The 19106-nt window shown below is 41.0% G+C and overlaps 1 protein-coding gene and 1 long non-coding RNA gene across 4 annotated transcripts; one reads left to right on the forward strand and one right to left on the reverse strand.

Moving 5' to 3' along the window:
* Positions 1 to 3086: 3086 nt before the first annotated feature.
* On the reverse strand, positions 3087 to 5336 carry LOC105531739. The gene is made up of 2 exons (XR_001004850.1): positions 3488 to 5336; positions 3087 to 3188 (listed from the first exon to the last, which is right to left on the reverse strand). It is a non-coding gene; the product is annotated as an uncharacterized LOC105531739 (long non-coding RNA).
* A 117-nt stretch (positions 5337 to 5453) lies between these two features.
* On the forward strand, positions 5454 to 18330 carry GCSAM (germinal center-associated, signaling and motility). Of its 3 annotated transcripts, none has more exons than XM_011969717.1 (6): positions 5454 to 5667; positions 8629 to 8703; positions 11099 to 11143; positions 12147 to 12193; positions 13933 to 13961; positions 15415 to 18330. In XM_011969717.1, the coding sequence occupies exons 1-6, from the start codon at positions 5639 to 5641 to the stop codon at positions 15727 to 15729; spliced, it is 540 nt and encodes a 179-aa protein (XP_011825107.1). In that variant the 5' UTR covers positions 5454 to 5638; the 3' UTR covers positions 15730 to 18330. The 3 variants fall into 3 exon arrangements, with proteins under 3 accessions (XP_011825107.1, XP_011825108.1, XP_011825109.1); XM_011969718.1 differs by having other exon boundaries at positions 8635 to 8703; XM_011969719.1 differs by lacking the exon at positions 11099 to 11143 and having other exon boundaries at positions 8635 to 8703.
* The last annotated feature ends 776 nt before the right edge of the window (positions 18331 to 19106 follow it).

Raw genomic sequence — 19106 nt, forward strand, 5'->3', positions numbered from 1 at the left:
CTCGGCCTCCCAAAGTGCTGGGATTACAGGCTTGAGCCACCGTGCCCGGCCGGGAAGTCTTAACTAAACTATTTGACTCCTGGTTCCGTAAGAAGTCTTAAATAAACCACTTCTTTTCCCATAATAAAATGCCCCAAAAGAGTTTTCTTTCTGCATAAATAGTTCTCCCAATTCCCTTTCCTCTTTTCATCATTGCCAGAAAGTGACTGGACTAGGACTAGAATTTTCCCATCTAGGCCTTTGAAACTGCAGGAGTGTCTAGAATCACTCTTATCACTCACTCTTATCCTAAAGGTCTCTAACGTGCCTTGTGCTGAGGCCAGCCCAGATTGTGAAAACCGCGTAAGAACTGGGAAGCCTTGACACACTAAACATGCAAATATACTACCCCTTATTGACACATTGGAGCAATGTAGACCAGGTTTCCAAGTCAAGCTTATCTTTCAACAAGTACTTATTAAGTAGGACAACAAATGGATAAATCCACACCCTGTTTGATATATCCTAGCTCTGTCACTTCCTATTGGGATATCCTTGAGCAAGTCACTTGAGCCTGGTGTCCTCATCTACCACAAAGAGGAAATAGTATTTATTCCACAGAATTCTTACATGAAGAAATTAGAAATTGTATCTAAAGCATTTAACAGAGTTCCTGGATTATTATCAAGCTCTCAACAAATACTTATTGTGATTATACTTTTCTATGATCTTCAAAGGATAGAGCAAAACAGTCATTGGTCATTAATTCTTTACAGCAATGCCAAAGGATAGGAAAGTAAATTTAAAAATCTCAACCCAAATGTTCTCTGATTTCCCTATCATCTGCTAACAAATATCCAGACTTTTATTTCCAATTCAACACATACAGTTTCTTACATATGTCAGAAATATAGTTTCTTACATGTGTTAGGCACTGGGGTTAACACTGAGAAGAATAAAGAGTGAATCTGTGATTCAAAGATTTGTTATCTGGGCTTCTTTGTGTGGGGGTGTGTTGCTCTACTCATTTATGGAGAGGAGATGTATTATTTATAGTCCAGTCAGTTTCACAGCAGTAAATCTGTATATTACAAATATCCTGCTCTTTCATGCTACTTTACACAACTGATGGATAGCTAACACTTCCACAGCTCAGCTTCTCCATCTAGCGGCCTGAGTAAAACAGACGCTGGAAAGCAATTCCTAACCTTCCCCTAAATTACAATGGGCAGATTGATTTCCAGAACTCACCCTACCATGGCTCTCTGGACTGAAAGACTCCTTTAGACAATATTGGAACTAATTAAGCCACCCATGGAGCAGCATCCAGGCTGTGTCTGCTCAGGCTGCCCCAACCAGGGTCTGGGATCTGTTCATTCATACTGGTGAAAAGTCAACAATAGCCCTACTCACTGGCTAAGCACCCTGTCCATGTTGTCTCTCTTTCACAATGCTAAGATGTTCTGGTCTCCTGTTGCTAGCCTCTAGGTAGTGCAAAAGGTGCTGAGGCCACTGAGGAGGTGGCACTTTTAGGTTAGATTGACTGTTTTTCTTTTTTTCTGAAGGCAATAGGGAAGAGAGAGGTTAGTTATAATGGTATATGAAGATTCCTTCAGACTCTCACATGTACATACCTCTTTTTTTCACACACAAAATGGCAGACCACTGGTTGTCATCCCAGATTCTCCATACACAAGGAAGAAGCATTCGATAATTTGGAACACATACTCTATTTTTTATTAACCAGGCTGTTATTATCCAGCCTGGGTAAGGGAATGGTTTTGAAAGAGGAGAATAGGAGAAACAGACTAGGATTCCCCTAGGTTTCTTAGATCTACATGCAGTAGAAACTTCTAATTTTTAATATAAGCTTTGTTAAGAATATTCTTTTTTACTTCAATGCTTCATTTAATTTATTGATGGGAGGATTTTCCTGATTTTCAAATATTTACAAAATAAGAAAATTCACCACCGTAACATCTTTCCTAGAGTCAATTACCTGAGGGATTCATGAAAAAAAAAGATTAATGGGGCTACTATTGGGGAAACAGAATTAAAAGCAAAATCTCCTGCTATTTCAGAAAACCTGTCCACAAAAATAGAAAAGAAAGAAAACACTCTTATTGCTGAATAAATATTCAACCAGAATGTAATGTGCACCACAGGCAATCCCCCCAAAAGATTACAAAAACAGAAGGAAATATTCCCCTTTTATATACCAAGAAGATATCCTACATTGCACACATTTTCTCAAGACAATGACTAGTATTCAAATAGGAGGACTTGACAGCACCGTTTGTCACATCGAGTTTATCTGAAATTATTTTTGTAATATATTTGCTAATTGCCCTTAAAAATGAATTTGCCCTTTCTTTTTGATTGGAGGGAGATTTGCAATTTGGAGTCAGGTGTCAACTGAAGTTAGGCTCTAGAGAATTGTATTCTGGAATACTTGAGCATGGAGACTGCACATGGATGTTAGGGTGTGTGCTCTGAGATAAATGAAAGCTACAGTGAGAGAACGTAACCAATCCCAAAGATAATTTCAAAGAACAATGACAGCAAAGATTAGGTGGGAGTAGTATTTGACAGTGCTTATTTGATATTGTCTGTTAAAGCAGCAAACTAAATTGTACAAGTCATTAAAGTTGTGACCTTCTTGTACATGAATTTTCTAGCCAGTTTCCTTTCCTTTGCAAGAGGTAACAAAATATGAAACCCTAGAACGTGTGAGAAGTTCAGCCATTAGGTAGATATAAGCAGGCTCTCTGTCCAGGGCTGCTTTCTGTCCTGCAGGGGCTAGTGAGTCTTGGGTATTTTTATTTTATTCTCACATTTGTGTTTTTTTAGAAAAGTGAATGGTCAATAATGGCTTATCTTTTATAACAAAATCTTCTGTTTTTAATAAGCTGCTCCTGGAAATGCCTCACAGAGCCAAAAGGAAGTTTGGAAAGCAGCTATATGGAGAAGAATGATGTGGGGTGAATCTGGGGTTGCACAACTAGTACCCTAGTTTCTGGGAAATTGTTTCTTCAAAGCCCACTCTCCATGCTTCTCCTGCCTGTTTTAGATAGGACCTTTACATTACTCAAGGACAAGCAATAAAATATTTTGCACTTTGTTTTATTTCTTTCAAGGAACTTCATAAGAGCAGTCCTGTATCTGCTTTTCTTGCCATTGAACCCACAGTGCCCAGCACATAGTAGGCACTTGACACATACTTCTTTTTTTTTTTTTTTTTTTTTTTAGTCTCGCGCTGTCGCCCAGGCTGGAGTGCAGTGGCGCGATCTCTGCTCACTGCAAGCTCCGCCTCCCGGGTTCACGCCATTCTCCTGCCTCAGCCTCCTGAGTAGCTGGGACTACAGGCGCCCGCCACCGCGCCCGGCTGATTTTTTGTATTTTTAGTAGAGACGGGGTTTCACTGTGGTCTCGATCTCCTGACCTTGTGATCCGCCCGTCTCGGCCTCCCAAAGTGCTGGGATTACAGGCGTGAGCCACCGCGCCCGGCGTCGACACATACTTCTTAAAGGAATGAACAAACAGTTGAGTGACCAAACTGGAAACAACCATCAAATACAAGGATAATACAAAAACCGATTATTCCGGTCCCCAGATTTCTTTCTTTTTTAACCTTTTTTCTATTGAGATTCATTTATATGCAGTGAAATGCACCCTTATTAGTATACAGTTCTATGAATTATGAGAAATGCATACAGTCATGTGGCCACTAACACAATCAAGATAAAGAACAACAACAAAAAATTTCCTCCTGTCCTTTGAAAGTCAACATCTCCCCCATCTTTTGCTTCTGGCAACACTAGTATGTTTTCTGTTCCTATGGTTTCACCTTATCTTGAATGTCACAGAAGGTAGGCTTTAAGTCTGGTCTCTTTCACTTAGTATCAAATGCATTTCAGATTGATCCTAGTTATTGCATGTATTAATAGTCCACTCCTTTTCAATGATGGTCAGGATTCTGCTGTGTGGATGTAATATAACACGGAGATTATTTAGCAATTCACTCAATGGAGATCAGTTGGGCTATTTCCAGGTTTTTTCGGCTATTATGAGTAAAACATATATAAAAATTTATACACACATTCTCAGAGGATGTAAGTTTCACTTGGCTAAATGCCTAGGAGTGAAATTGCTAGGTTGTACAGTAAGTCTATGTTCAATTTTGTAAGAAATTGTCATACTTCTGAGATGGAAGAGTTCCCTTGACCCCTTCTTGGGACTTGCGACAGGGGTGTGGCCTACTTACTTGGCCACCACCATACTTAAACTCTCTGTGGGAGCGGGAGCACACAGGCAAGCGTGTGCCAGGGCTGAGGTGAGCATTTTTGAGTTCCAGCCCAACAGCAGCATCTAGGGATGAGTTACAATTAATGTTCTTTTAGCAGTTGCCATCCATGGACAGCTCAGTGTAAACCCACTCAGTGGAGAGTCAGGGTGACGGCCTTTTACACCCTGCCCTCTTGGTACCCGGGTTCTTGTTTGGCATCCAGGAATAATCAGGTTGCATGAATGGTTTGAAAGGTGTTGAATGTGGAGGATTTTATTAAATGGTGGAAGTGGCTTTCAGTGGAAGGGGAGCTGGAAAGGGGATGGTACAGGAAGAAGGTGATCTTTCCCTGAAGCCTGTTGTCTCTGGCCAGGCTCCTCTCTGAAGTCATGCCACCTGAAGTTAAGCCGCATCTCTGACACTCAGTTGCTTCTCCTCTCGATGTTCAGCTGCTTGTTTCTCTGCCAGCTGAGGTCTGGGGTTTATATGGGTTTATATGGGCACAGAATAAGGGGGCTGGACAGGCCAAACAGTAACATTTGGGCAGGATAACAGGGATAACCATTCTCATTTAGGGCTGCAGTTTCAAGGCTTGAGGGTGGGACCTTGCCAGTGAGCCACCCTCTTCTACCCGGTAAAGCCATCTGCCTTCTGTCCTTATCGCTTCTTTTCAAAAAGGCTGTCATTTTGCATTCTCATCAGCAAAGAATGAGACTTCCAGTTGCTCTGCATACCTTGCCATGACTTGATATTGTCAGGGTTTTACAGCCATTGTAATAAGTGTGTAAAAGTGTTCCATTGTGGATTTGATTTACACTTCCCTAATGACTACAATGTTTATCATCTTTAATGGTCATCTGTATAGTTCCTTTGGTGAAGTGTCTGTTCAAATATTTTGCCTATTTTGTGATTGGGTGTATTGTTTTCAGATTTGAGAGTTGTTGATACTATATTTTTTACAGGTCTGTGGCTTGACTGTTTTAACCTCCTTCTGACTTTTTTAAGAAGACAACGAAATAATTTATAAATGTAAATATCTGCAGTGGAAAAACTCCCATGACCCATCTGTAATTTCAGACCTGGGATTCCCCAGAGGTTTGAAGCTCTCATTGACGGGTAGTTGCTGGTTATGGCCAACAGCCAAGTTGATTCAGACACTGACATGTTAGAACATTCTGCACGTGCACGCCTCTAGCACTCCTCCCCCAGCCTCTTCCTCCCCTCTGCAGAGACACCCTTCTCCTTGCTGCTGTTTCTGCATGGGTGGCCAGAGCCACACAGCCCTTTCTTTAAGTCAGGGGTTGTCCTGTCAAAGCACAAGTCAAGAAGGAAGTGATAAAGGGACTGAGGGGAAGCCCTGAGAGGACTGAGAGGATGGGAAACTCTCTGCTGAGAGAAAACAGGTAAGTAATAGACTCCCTATGGGAGAGCAGAGGAGATGGGACAGGGCAATACAGCAAGGAAGAGAAAAAGAAAGCTAGTATACAGATAGCACACTAAGTCGGGGTAGAAAGTAGTTGGGTAAGGAAACTGCCAAGCCTTCAGTGCCTACTCAGTGCCAGATACCACATTAAATTTCCCTTCTCCGAAGAATCATGGTGAGCAGCTGATGGAGAATAGCTGAAAGGTGGAAAGACTTTACCAAGGAAGGTCTATATAATAGGTTACCAACTAAGAAATGAAAAACTTTCTGAAAGCCCAGGAAGGAGATGCTCTCCTGAGCCCCTCATGCTCCACAAGGAGGTCAGAATCACCATCCTCTTTCAGCCAGAATTTTAAGTTTGAAATAAACAGCAAGCTTCCTGCCACCTTGAGGCTTCCTTTGATGTGCACCCCCTGCAAGCACGTAAGCAGAGGTCATCTAAATTAAATAGGCAGAGAACTCAGATTTACTTTTCCGGACCTCAGTTTCTTTATACAGTATCTACCTTAGAGGGTTCTAGTGTGTATTGTGCTAGCATAGTGAGTGCCTGACACAAAGTAGGGTTCAAAATTAGAAGATATTTTCTGCTTTCTTTTTTTTGACCATTATCTTCCTTAATATCAAAGCCGTCATTGTAAAAATCTAGTGCCACTAAAGACAAGGTAATCTCTAGGGTATAAACTAGGGCGATCTAGAGAGAGTAAGCCAGCCAGAGGGGGTCTTCACAGGGTTATGTTTGGAATCCCAGGTCTCAGTTCATGCCACTGGAGAGTGGAACACAGGAAAAACTGTTAGCCCACTTTTGACCACTTGCTGAAAAGAAGATTGATGGTCCTGTGGAATATCTCATGTCCCTTCCTAAAAATCATGTTGTCTGAGACTTCTCTACCCTGGGGCCTCGCAGCCCCTTGTCAATCTTCTACTCTAGCATTGTTCTAACAATTATATAAATTACTATTTTTATTACTAGATATGAGCTGCTCAAATGTAGTGATTATTTCTTATTTATCTTTGAATTCTTGGTTCCTGGCATTGTTTCTGGCACATGACAGACACTTAATAAGTGGTAGATGATTGACTGGAAACATAAAGAAATCACCGTTCTGATAAATCAAACAAAACAAAATACAGAAATGATATGAGTTATTAAGTCCTGATTGAAGTCACATATGGGATTTGTTTTTTAGAACTTTGATGTGGGGGTAAAAAATTATGACCTTACTATGTATTTATAATAACAAAATTGGGAAATACAGAAAGTATAAACAAAAAAAATGGTAATTGCATTTATAACTACTGATAACATCGGATACATTCTGCTTATTTAAATTTCTGTATTCATTAGCCATTTGTATTTCTTCATATGTGAAGAGCCAGTAATGTCTTTCGCCCATTATTATTTTGATATATTTTGTTTTATTGATGGTAAAAGCTATTTGTGCTTTGAAGAAATTAGTCCATTCTCATAAACATTGCAAAAAAAAAAACTTTAAAAAATTTTTTACTTTAAAATTTTGTTTTATGTAAGAAAAAAATACTTTTTCCAAGGTACACACATTGTATGGTGTTTGGACTTCTTATGGTTTTGTGTTTATTGTATTTTAAAGAAAATTCAATTTTAAATCTAGAAAGCTTTTTGGTTTCTGCCTTTGCATTCATGCTTAAAATTCTTTGCTCTTCCCAAGATAAGACAAATCAACCCAAGTTTTGATTTTATTATTTTACATTTGGCAACATATATTCAGTATATGGTGTCAGATATAATTTTTTTTCCAAATAGTTGATCAGTTTGCCCAACATCTTTATTTCTATGATGATTTAAAAGGTCTCCCTTGAGCCAAGTGCAGTGGCATGTACCCGTGGTCCCAGCTACTCAGGAGGCTGAGGCAGGAGGATTGCTTGAGCCCAGGAGTTTGAGGCCAGCCTGAGCAACATAGCAAGACCCAGTTTTAAAAATAAATTCATTAAAATGATTAAATAAAATGTTTCCCTTAATGTATTCAAAAGTCTTGTATATAACTGGTATTTAATTTTCATTGTCACCCCAACACCCAGTTATCATCCAATCAGCAGACCCCCCAGCCATGTCTCTCCAGGTCAAATAAGCTAAGAAACTGGGGAAATTTTGCACAGGATAGAATGGCAGCCATCCCTTCTTGAGAGGAGCTCAGTCTCAGAGGAAGGGACCTGCCAGCAGCAAACCCAGCTTTTCCTCCTTAGTGGTTGTGGATCCTCAGACCGATTGCCTGGCATTCTGGGCCTCAGTTTCCTCATTAGTATAAAAAGTATAATGATAATATCTATCTTACGGATTTATTCTGGGATTAAATGAAATATAACACACAAAATGATTGGCATATATTAAGTAGTGTTTAAGTGTTAGTTTCTTTATCCTCATACCCCCAGTTCCCAACAAATGGAAAGATGGATATACAGAAATCTAACCCAAACAATGAACCAATTTATTTTCTTTATTCAATCCTTTTCTTCTCCTTCTATCCCTTGTTCTGGGCCTCCATGCTTTCTGTGAAAGATGGTGTGATTTACACAAGACAAAGCCAGTACCTTTCCCCATTACTTGTGTATAGCTCCTGGAACTGCACCAAAGAGACAGTAGCTGAGGACCTCAGGCCTCTCTCTGGACACTGATACTCTCAGGGTCATGATGAGGATCCCTGGATATTTGGGAACGGACAATTTACGATCACTCGTTCACGGCAGTTGGAGAATATCAGTGGGCTGTTGCTGTGGCAATGGAGAGCATGTCAGATCAAAGGTAGCTTGTGGCATGTGCTTGAGGAAAGAGTATTAACATATGTGAGGGCAACCAGTCAATTTCAGAGTCACACACAAATAGCAGAAATGAGGAAAGTTGGAAAAAGTATGAAAATAAGTGGTAGGCCTGGTTAGGAAATACTTAGCCTGTTTCTGACACGTTGAGTTTCAGGTGGCAGCAGAACTCTCAAGAGATGCCTTGGAATCTGAGAATGCAAAGCCCCAAACAGAGAACGTCCAGGTGAGAGCAAAATCAACCAAACAACCCCCAGCCTTTGCCCAAGGAGAATGAAGTGTGTCAAGCCCTGGACTTCACATCCCAGTGAGGGAGGGCCCCGTTTAGACCACCAGCAGTTGCAATAGTAGCAAATGGGAAGACAGGACAAAAGACAAAATGCTGAAAAACTTTGGACAGGAGATGTGCTACTGTGCTAGAAGCCTAATGTAACTCCTAGCAACAGGAACTAAGACCCTGTTAGTCCCTGTCATGCCCCGTTATAAAATAAAGGGTCTTATTTCCTGTTGTCCTTTAGTTTCCTGTTGTCCTTTTGTACCACAAAGGCACCTTTGTGCTCAACCTCCACCCTGGCCATTTTATTTTAAGCTGTAGATGTCTATTTCTGAGGTGAACACATGCCAGATGTTACGACAATTTTTAGAAAGTTTGTGGAGACACCATTGTGACTGCCCTGATGCTGTTAAACAAAGACCACCTCATTAATTCTTTTTGAACAGACCTTTCGAACATCCAGCCCTTAAGTATTCTCTCTAAGGAAAGGAATAATTAAAATATGGAACTAATGTTCCAGGATCCGAGAATCCCAAGGGGTGACGAGGTCAGTTTGTCTGTGGTCTGTAAAGTTATCTGTGCTTTTCACATGGTTTCAGGAGGAGATTTTGAAAGAGGAGCAATTAAAAAACAAGCACTGTTGTTATTTTTTAACACCAATGCTCGCGTTAGGGGCTGGAAACCCAGAGACTCCTTTCAACAGGGTGCATTTTTTCAGTGCAAGTTGAGAATTACATATTTTCAGGGGTATCAGCGGGCACATGTTAAGGCATACAGTTCAAAGGATGAAATAAATCAGAAGGGCCATGGCATTATAACAAGGGAGGGGTTGGGTAGACCAGAGAGCCAGAGAAGGCTTTGTGAAAAGGACAGATACCTCAAATTGCTGACATGTAACCTCAAGTTAAAGATATTTGTCTGGTTTTCTTCTTGGAGACTGTCTGAACCCATCCCAAACCAAAACAACCATGTTGAAATGCAAAAATAAATTGCTGAAAAGTCGAGTAGAAGAAACAGCCAGCTTACAAATAGTTTTTGCCCATATTTAACCTCAGCTTATTCTTATAACTCCCTGTGTAAGCAGTATATACATCCTCTTTTACAGATTTAAAAACTGTGGCCTCAGGAGTTCAGAGAATATCTCTCAAAATCATCCCCCTCCTCTTTTCTCACTCATTTCTCCTCAGTGAACCTGGTTTGTTAGCTTAGTGTGATTCAGTAGTTTTCTTATGATGTTTCCTTAGCAACAAAGAGGAGATGTAAGCAAAAGGCCTGAAGCACATTGAAGGTAACCTAAAGAAGAGGAAGAGTTGCAGCTGTGCCTCTGGGCCCCAGAGGCTTTGATGGTGCATAGATCTTAGAGGCTGTCAGAATGCTCAGCCAAGCGGGTGACCACAGCCAAGGTCACGATGCAGTCAGCCTTTCCTCCACTGCTCCTCCTGATGGAACTTCATGGGAAAGCTCACTGGGGAGACATTTTTGGATGGTGTTTTCCAAAGGTTTTTACATACTATAACTGATACACGTACTACTTTATAAAGGGCTTTCACATTCAACCATGTAGGTAGTTGACTATGCCTCAATTTCAGAAAGATGTACAGAATGATACTTAGACATTAACGTAGACGTAGGACTGCATAGAGATTCTAAGCCTTTGTGCTACAAGAGAGAAATCACGTTATTTAACTATATCGCTGGAGTCATGATGGTAGATTTGCTGACCTCCTGCAGCAGGGTTGTTCTGTCCTTGGCTATTCATTCTGTATTCATATCTTCATCAAATATTTATTGAAAACCCATTTACTGTGCCAGATGTTGTGTCATACACTGGAAATACATACCACAATGCACAAGATCAATATAGTCCCCAGCTTTGCAAAGCTCACATTCTAGTGTAGAATATAGACAAGTGAGCAAACAATTGCAATATACTGTAAATTGGAGAAATTCAGAGTATAGTAAAATACTGTACAGATATTGCCTAACCCATACCTGAAAAAAATGATTTGTAAAAGTTCCACACATTTGTACCTTCATTTCCTGGAGATAACTCTTGTGTGTTCTTCATTACAAGGGAACCAAGGAAATTACCAGAATTGAGAGTGAGAAAACTTTTTTTTTTTTTTGCTGGGAACACAGCAGAAAGCTTTTTCCTGAATTTGATAGTATCATCTTCATCCTAGGAGGACAAAGGCATTCTACTGTGGGAGATGTGTCCAAGTTATCTAGAATGAAACAAGCTGCGGGGAGAAAAGGTTTTCCACAGAAATGGCAAAAGGGAAGGAGTCACCTTAACAAAGCTGCAGAAATCAGTTTTATGATTGGCCATCTCTCTTGGGTATTTTAGATGCTGGGATCACCGTATCGCTGAAGGGTGTTTCTGCCTTCCCTGGTGAGTGGACAGTTGTTTTTAGGAGTTACTTCCCTAAGTGTGGTTTCAATGTGGTATTTGCTGTAAGTTACCTGTGACTGTCTGTGGCCACAGCGGAAGCCTGTTACTAGCTTCACCTAAGAGTTAATCAGGGAAGCAATCCTTCCAATTTGATGAGAAACAGGAACAACAGTCTCATGGGTGGCATGCTGTCCTCAAACACGAAAGCCTCAGAAGCAAAGATGAAACTAGCTACTAACGTAGAAAAAAGACACCTTTTTGTCACACTGCAAATCTGAGTCTGCATGTTCCGAAGCACACGTTTCTATCGCTTGCACATAGAACTTACAGTCGGGGTGATCGTATAATTTATCATTCAAACTAAGATACCTTTGAGAGTGAAAAGGATGCTAAAAATAATTAAAGCTCGCTAAGTGATTGATAATGACCTTAACCAGGCTGAGGCAAACCAGGACATATGGTCACCCTCACAGCAGATGTTCTTGTCTACTGAAATGATGATGAACTTCCATTATATTTATATTGCATTTTTTCAGGGGGTCTTTTATACAGTGTTCCCTTATGGGAAGAGTGTGTTTGTTTGTTTGTTTGCTTGTTTTGGAGATCATAGATTAGAATTGAGATTGAAAATAATCCTGGCTCCTTCACTCACATGATAGAAAAGAAATTGATACTTCGTCAGAAAAAAAAAGTCTCCAAAAAAGTAACCTATATCACCATATTTCCCCATCTATAAATCAATTCCCTATCATATTTAGAAAAGAGAGAGGGGAGGAGAGAGAGAAAGAGAGAGAGAGAGAGAGAGAGAGGCACAAAGGAATATATTTCTACTTGGCCTTATCTTTTACTTTTTTCTTTTTTATTTAACTCATCTATGCTGAAGGAGGTATTATAAAAGGCATATAACTTTAACAAAGAGTTAAAAGTAAGTTTTGTAGGTTTGTGTCATTTCCTTTGAGAGTTTCTGAATATTAAAACAATTTGCTTTGCTTTGCTTTCACAGGAAAAAAATACTCATTTTTGAAAAGAGGCAAGATTCCCAAAATGAAAGTAAGTCATTGATTTCCTATCATTTTCACTTTTGATAAGACTTACCTTTCCAAACTGCTTCTTCTCTATGTTCCCAAAGCCCCTTAGGCTTATTTCAATTACAATATCTACACATTTTGCTGCAATGTATCCAATTGCTTGTCTTTTGTCCTCACTAGATGGTGAGCTCATTGAAGCAGGAATTGTCTCATTAATCTCCAAATTCCTCAGTTAGTGCCTGAGGCCTGGAGACTGAAGGCAGTAACTAGAGGCAAGGATACAAAAGGTGGAGGAGAAAGGCACTTACAAGAAACTGCAAGAAAGCCAGCCTGGGATAGGGGAGAGGTGGGGCCTCCTGGTCAGGTTAAAGATTTTCATCTTTGTCTTGAGAGCTACAGGAGATACTGGCTTTACACAGGGGATGGGGAGTGGGGGGCAAGTATGATTAGATTTGTATTAAAGATATCACCCAGGTTCCTGTGCAGAAGACAAATTGCAGCAAGGAGTGGGAAGAGCAGATAGCAGAAGACCACTTAGGAGGCTGGTGCGATAGTCTCTGGTGATAGAACAGCGTTAAAGTCAAGGAGAAAGAAGAATTCTAGAAGGAGAGTGTGATGAATTGTATCACACCTAAAAATAAAAATAAGAAAGTGTAGGCCTGAGGACAAGCCATTGTGTTTCTGAAGAAGAAAAATGGAAGAGTTTTTGACTTTGCCTTCCTTAAAGAGGAGAACTTAGTTCATTTACATAAAATCTTAAAATCTAGCCCTGCAAGATGTGTAAATGAATAATATAGCCTCCCTCCCTAGCCACTTCACTCCAGGAACGATGGGTCCCAGGGAACCTCAATTTCCATCAGAGCAAAACATAATAGAAATAAGACCGGATGCTAAAACTCCGTGCTGAAGATGCTTTTCTTATAATGATAATCAAGGAGGTCTTAGATGCCTATGGGAGCTTATGGAGATGTGGAAATTCAGAATGTAAGGACCGAGAGAACGTCAATCCGTATACCATATGGTAGCCTCCTCTGAAAACTTTCACGTGAGGGCACATGTTTGTTTACGGACCTGGTATGTTTGCAAGAGGGAGCAAGGGTGTCAATGTGCCTCTTTGCTGAATGGCCAGAGCCATTTGGTCTTAATTAGGCTTTGAAAAATTGCCGTGCTCATTTGTTATTTGCCAGCAGGTACAGGAATGAGAATGTTTAGCTTAAGACTTTCCTGTTCTGCCTAACTCCTCGAACAACAATTACCACACCACCACCATCCTGTCACCTAGACTAGAAACGACGGCCCTCCACTCCACAGTGCGGCTCTCTCACAGCCCCTTGTCTGTCTCCTCTGCTAGCTTGTGGGCCTTTTGAGGACAGGGACTGTTTCTGATTCTTCTTTGTCTCCCGAGTGCCGGATGCAGAGGCACTGAATTTGGGTAAGGAACAAAAATCAATTTTGTGTAAGGAAGGAGAGGGGGCTAGGGAAGGAGCGAAAGAGAGCTGGAGGGAGAAATTGTGATTTCCTATCCAAAGACTAACCAAATGTGTCTTCCTTCTCTCACCTCTCAGACTGAGAACAGCACCGGCTGTGACTTGTTTAGATGTCCTGTCATTCCCCAGGGATATGCTGTAGATCAGAACAGCCTGAGAAGAGCTACCCCAGCTGTTTCTTGACTTTTTAGTTATTTATATTCTAGCCTCCCCTGCTCCTCCCCTCAAATCTCCCTATAACGTGAAATTCATTGAGTGTGTTTTCTTTCTCCAGATGAAGGAATGTCATCTACTCCCATCCAGGTAATGAGAACACCTCTAAGTTATTTCTTGAGATGATGATAGAAGTGCCGACACCCTAAATGGCAGGAGAAGTTGGCCTCCGAGATCCCTTCTGACCCTTACATGGAGAAAGACTTTAGATGTCAGTGCTCGTGAACCCGGGTGGCATGTTCAGGGCCTGGTGGCAGAAGCACCAGCCACTTGTGCTGTATAACTTATTGAAAGGAACTTAATGACCACTTCATTTATGACAGACAACATGCTGAGTGCTTTACACACATCAACTCATGTAGCTAAAACAACAACACTTGAATGTTGCTGCTATAATCCATCCCATCTCCCCATTTTATAGACGAGAAAACTGAGTGATTAAGTGATAATTCCCCAAAACCAGATTGCTAACAAGGGGGCAGAACCAGGATTCAAAACCAAGTTTCACTTCAAAATCCATGCTTCTCCCCGTGTACTTTGCTGCTTTGCTTTTTACCTCCTGATATCCCATCATAAGTGAAACCTTCCCTTGAGTTCTTTCCTTATTTAATAACATAAATATCTCTAGAGGGTATTTAAATATCATAACCAAAACACATTAAGGTATTATAAGATTATTCTTTTTTTATTTTTTTGTTTTGTTTTGAGACAGAGTTTTGCTCTTGTCACCCAGGCTGGAGTGCAACGGCACAATCTCAGCTCACTGCACCCTCCGCCTCCTGGGTTCAAGCAATTCTCATCCTCAGCCTCCCTAGTGGCTGGGATTACAGGCACCTGCCACCACGCCCAGTTAATTTTTGTATTTCCAGTAGAAATGGGGTTTCACTGTGTTGGCCAGGCTGGTCTGGAACTCCCAACCTCAGGTGATCGACCCACCTTGGCCTCCCAAAGTGCTGGGATTACAGGCATGAGCCACCATGCCCAGCCAGATTATTCTTTTTTATTAGAATTGGCTGTCCTCCGAGCCCTGAGACTGGGAACTGTATGGGTAGTGTCTTAGTCCACTTGTGTTGCTATAAAGGAATACGCAAAGCTGGGTAATTTATAAAGAAAAGAAGTTTATTTGGCTCATGGTTCTTCAGGCTGTACACTCATAACTGCGAGGATGGCACCAAGCCATTCATGAGAAATCTGCTCCCATAACGAAAACACCTCTCACTAGGTACCGCCTCCAACAATGGGAACCAAATTTCAACATTAGATTTGCAGGGAACGAATATCCAAACCATATCAGGTGGTCAGAGGTCACTCGGGAACAAGGGGCAGAGAGGATGCACCTGAGTAAGCTCTACACCTTAAGCACTCTTGCTGCTGGCCTAGTGGTTGGGGTGGAAGCAGTCATTTAGAAAAAAATGGCCAAGAGATGGGGAAGAGGTGGTCATAGAAGACAGACTTGACCCAGGGTCAAGCCTGTGTTGAGACTGAAGTGTAAAGGTCATGGCAAGAGGCCAAATCTTGATGATGGCTCTCCTTTGACAAGCAGGACAATATTGACCAGACCTACTCAGAGGAGCTGTGCTATACCCTCATCCATCATCAGGTTCTCTGTAGAAGGCCATCAGGGAACTCTGCTGAAGAGTACTATGAGAATGTTCCCTGCAAAGCTGAGAGACCCAGAGAGTCCTTGGGAGGAACTCAGACTGAGTATTCACTTCTACACATGCCTTCTACCCCTAGGCATGCCCGATCCCCAGAAGATGAATATGAACTTCTCGTGCCTCAAAGAATCTCCTCTCACTTTCTGCAACAGCCACATCCACTTACGGCCCCTTCTGAGACCCAGTTTTCCCATTTATAGTGAAGTGGTTGGACTAGCATTTGTTTAGCACCAACAAATAAAAGGTGGGATGGGGGATCTGCCTGAAGCAGGGATGGGACACAAAGTCCCTCCAGCTTACCTCCCACAACAACCCTTTCCCTGCAGAGCATGGTTTGTGTACCACAAGTCCTCTTAGCACACAAAAGCCAAAATATAGAGGTCAACCATTTATCCTGAACACCACCATTTGAGAAAGAGGTAACCATCTTCGGTTCTACATGATTTGGAGATTATAGTGGTGGGGGGCGCTCCCTTTTTCCCCTAAAGCTATGCACACCACAAGGGGCTCTGCTCTCTGTCTGGGATCTTCTTATAAAGTGTCCCTATGATTGTTCCCTGAAGTCACAAGAAAGCTTTACTCATCATACTAAGTGTACCCAAGGGGGAGTTCACTCATTACAGTGACCTTCCAGCTCAGCCCTCACCCCACGGGAGCCTGTGTTGCTCCTCTCACTCCATGTGTCTAAGCCATGTCTTTTACATCATGTCCTTTGACCTGCTAGCCCCCAGGGTCTGGTTGGTTATGTGAGTTGAATCAAGAGGCTCTAGGCCAGATGTTTACATAATTTTAACCTATATGATTTTATTTTTAACTTTGTATTTCTCCCTAGAAATCTTAATAAGACAATTGTAGCATCAGACAATGTTAAGAAGAATGATCCTTGGAGATCCCATAATCCCACTACCCTTGTTTGGCTCAGAGAGGATAATTTACCTAATGATACATTAAAGTTAGTGGCAAAACTTAATTTGGAGCCTGATTTCCTACTGACTTCCAATTTAGTGCTCCCCCAGTATGCTACATAGAAAGCTCTCTGCAATATACTATATGTATACTAAATGTATATATTTAATAATGTCATGTATAAAATATGAATAAAATGTCCACATAGGAAATTAACACACATATAGCTTCTCTGATAGGCACTCCTCTATGTGTCCTGATTATTTACTTTCTCTTATCTTTTCCTTAGTGTTCCTCAAATTATATCTATCCTCTAAACCAGGGATCAGCAAACTGTAACCCCCAGGCCAAATCTGGCCCACTCCCTATTTTTATAGATAAAGATTTCTTGGAACACAGCCACACTCATTTGTTTGCCTACTATCTATGATTGTTCAACCATGGGAGAGTTGAGTAGTTGTGACATGGACTATAGGCCCTTAAGAGCCAAAATAAATATACTTTGGCACTTTTTGGAAAAAAAGTTTGCAGACACCTGCCCTAAATTATTATAGTTTGAGAGAAACTTAACAGAAATGTGTTTGGTTACTGATGCATAAGAGCAGGCACCAATAAAATGGCATAAAAATATTAAATCACAAATTGGATAAGTGAGACCAAGACAATTTAGCAAATTCTGCTATTTCTGTATTCACACCTGTGTCTTCCACTTGTTTTATTTAACGCGTGGCTACTGCCTTAATTTTAGGCATGCTAAAATAGTTTGTTTTAAAAGAGGTTTGTTTAAGAAAGCAGTAGGTACATTATGTTTACTAGACAGGCCCTTTGACCAGCTAAGCGACAGGGACCCTAGTACATTATGTTTAGTTACTGTTTTCTTCTCAAAGTTAACCAAAGCTGAATAACTTTGCTACTTAAAATGTGCTAACTCGCAAATGAGGAGAAATGCAGTGGCCTGAGCTTGGATGTGTCAGGTTTTGAAGACTTTGGCCAGGTGATGGTCTTTAGCTAAAAAGCCAGCTGCATCTTGGTATCTCCTCCTCTGCTGACTTCCTACTTTTAGCAAGATTCCTTCACGTGGAACTCTAGCTGATCCTTGACCAGGATCAGATCCTCAAAAGGAGGCATTCATGTTAGCAGTGGATATTGTACAAGATGTAACATGGCTTAGAGGAAAGACTGTAGATCCCAGAGACAGATCATCGGTCATTCAAATCCTGGTTCTCTCTCTTCCTCCATCTGTGACTTTGAACGTGCTACTTGGAGGCTCAGCTCCTTCATCATTGACAGGAGGATTACATCCAATGTAGGCAATCATCTATTACAGACGCTGAATAAATGATATCAAAGGGCACAGAGAAACAAAAATCTTTTATGATGCATGGAAAAAAACCATGCTGATACAGCTGGTTATTCAGGGTCACCCAGCAGTCCTCCAGCAAGGTAGAAACACCAAATCAATGAGTTTATGTTAGAAGTTTTCACATGGCTACTGGGCCATTGTGGAAGTAGACTGGTTGAAATATTCTTAGTATGACATAATATTTGTTTGACCCTCATCCTGTGAAAGCATTCTCTGTCCCAAACAGTATATGCCTTTTTATCAGGGACACATTCAATATAAATGTTTAACCAAAGAAAGTTGTTTTTATATTGAAATTATAACAGGGATTTACAAGAGGGAATTATAAGAGGGATTATGAAAGGGAATTACTTTTGAGCAGGGGGGGCCATTTGGGAGTGCTTCAAGATACTCAACGTGATATATACAATTATGATTTCTAAGTCAAAAGTAATATTAAGAACAAAAAAAGAGTTTAAAAATCCTGATATGAATGTAATATACTCAATGTGTAGGATGTCTCAAATTTCCAGTAAATAAATTTTAATGTCCCCAAATACCCACTATGTCTGTATGTAACGCTGATGCTGTTTCCCCTACATTTCAGGATTTCTGATGAAAGCTGTGCACCCCCTTTGCAGAAAATGCACATTCACACACACACGTTTGTATATGATGTGTGCGGGAGATAGGGATGCAACACCTCAGTGAAAGAATCCCTGTCCCTGATAAAGAACCTGAGCCTGAGCATTTAAATTACTCTCTCAAGCCACAAACATAACCAGGAAACTCTCCCTCCCTCATGCTGGTCTTAAAACTACTTAGCCAACATTCAGAGGCACAATTTATGCCGCAACTGCAGACTTTGTGGTTTCCGTTTCACGTACATACTGGCATCTATAAATAATCCCTTATTCTGTGAATAATTTCTTATTTAAAACAGAAGAGAAAAATAGGAAGAGGGCAAAGACAGGGCGGGAAAATCTGTTGACAACAGGTTGAAATGCTAACGTTTTTTAGGACAAACTTGAGTGATAGGTGCTTCGGATATTCTCAGGGATTGACAGGCACGGACAGAACAGGAAATAGAAGTCTCCAGGATTCCACGAGGGCTCCAGGGAAAAGTAGATTCTGTTTCTATTTGTCTCTGTTCGTTTCCAAGCCTATAGCCTCAAGTTCAGAAAGCCACTTGATCTGAGCGTACCTTGGTTCTGCCAACTGTTAAGTGGACCAGTGTAAATTCTGTCTACTTTCCTACAGAATTCTCTTTTGCAAGGCACTTGCTGAAGCCTTGAGAGGTCATCATCATCATATAAAGTCTCCTGCAGT

Source organism: Mandrillus leucophaeus, unplaced genomic scaffold (assembly GCF_000951045.1).
Source record: "Mandrillus leucophaeus isolate KB7577 unplaced genomic scaffold, Mleu.le_1.0 Scaffold900, whole genome shotgun sequence".
Classification (NCBI taxonomy): domain Eukaryota; kingdom Metazoa; phylum Chordata; class Mammalia; order Primates; family Cercopithecidae; genus Mandrillus; species Mandrillus leucophaeus.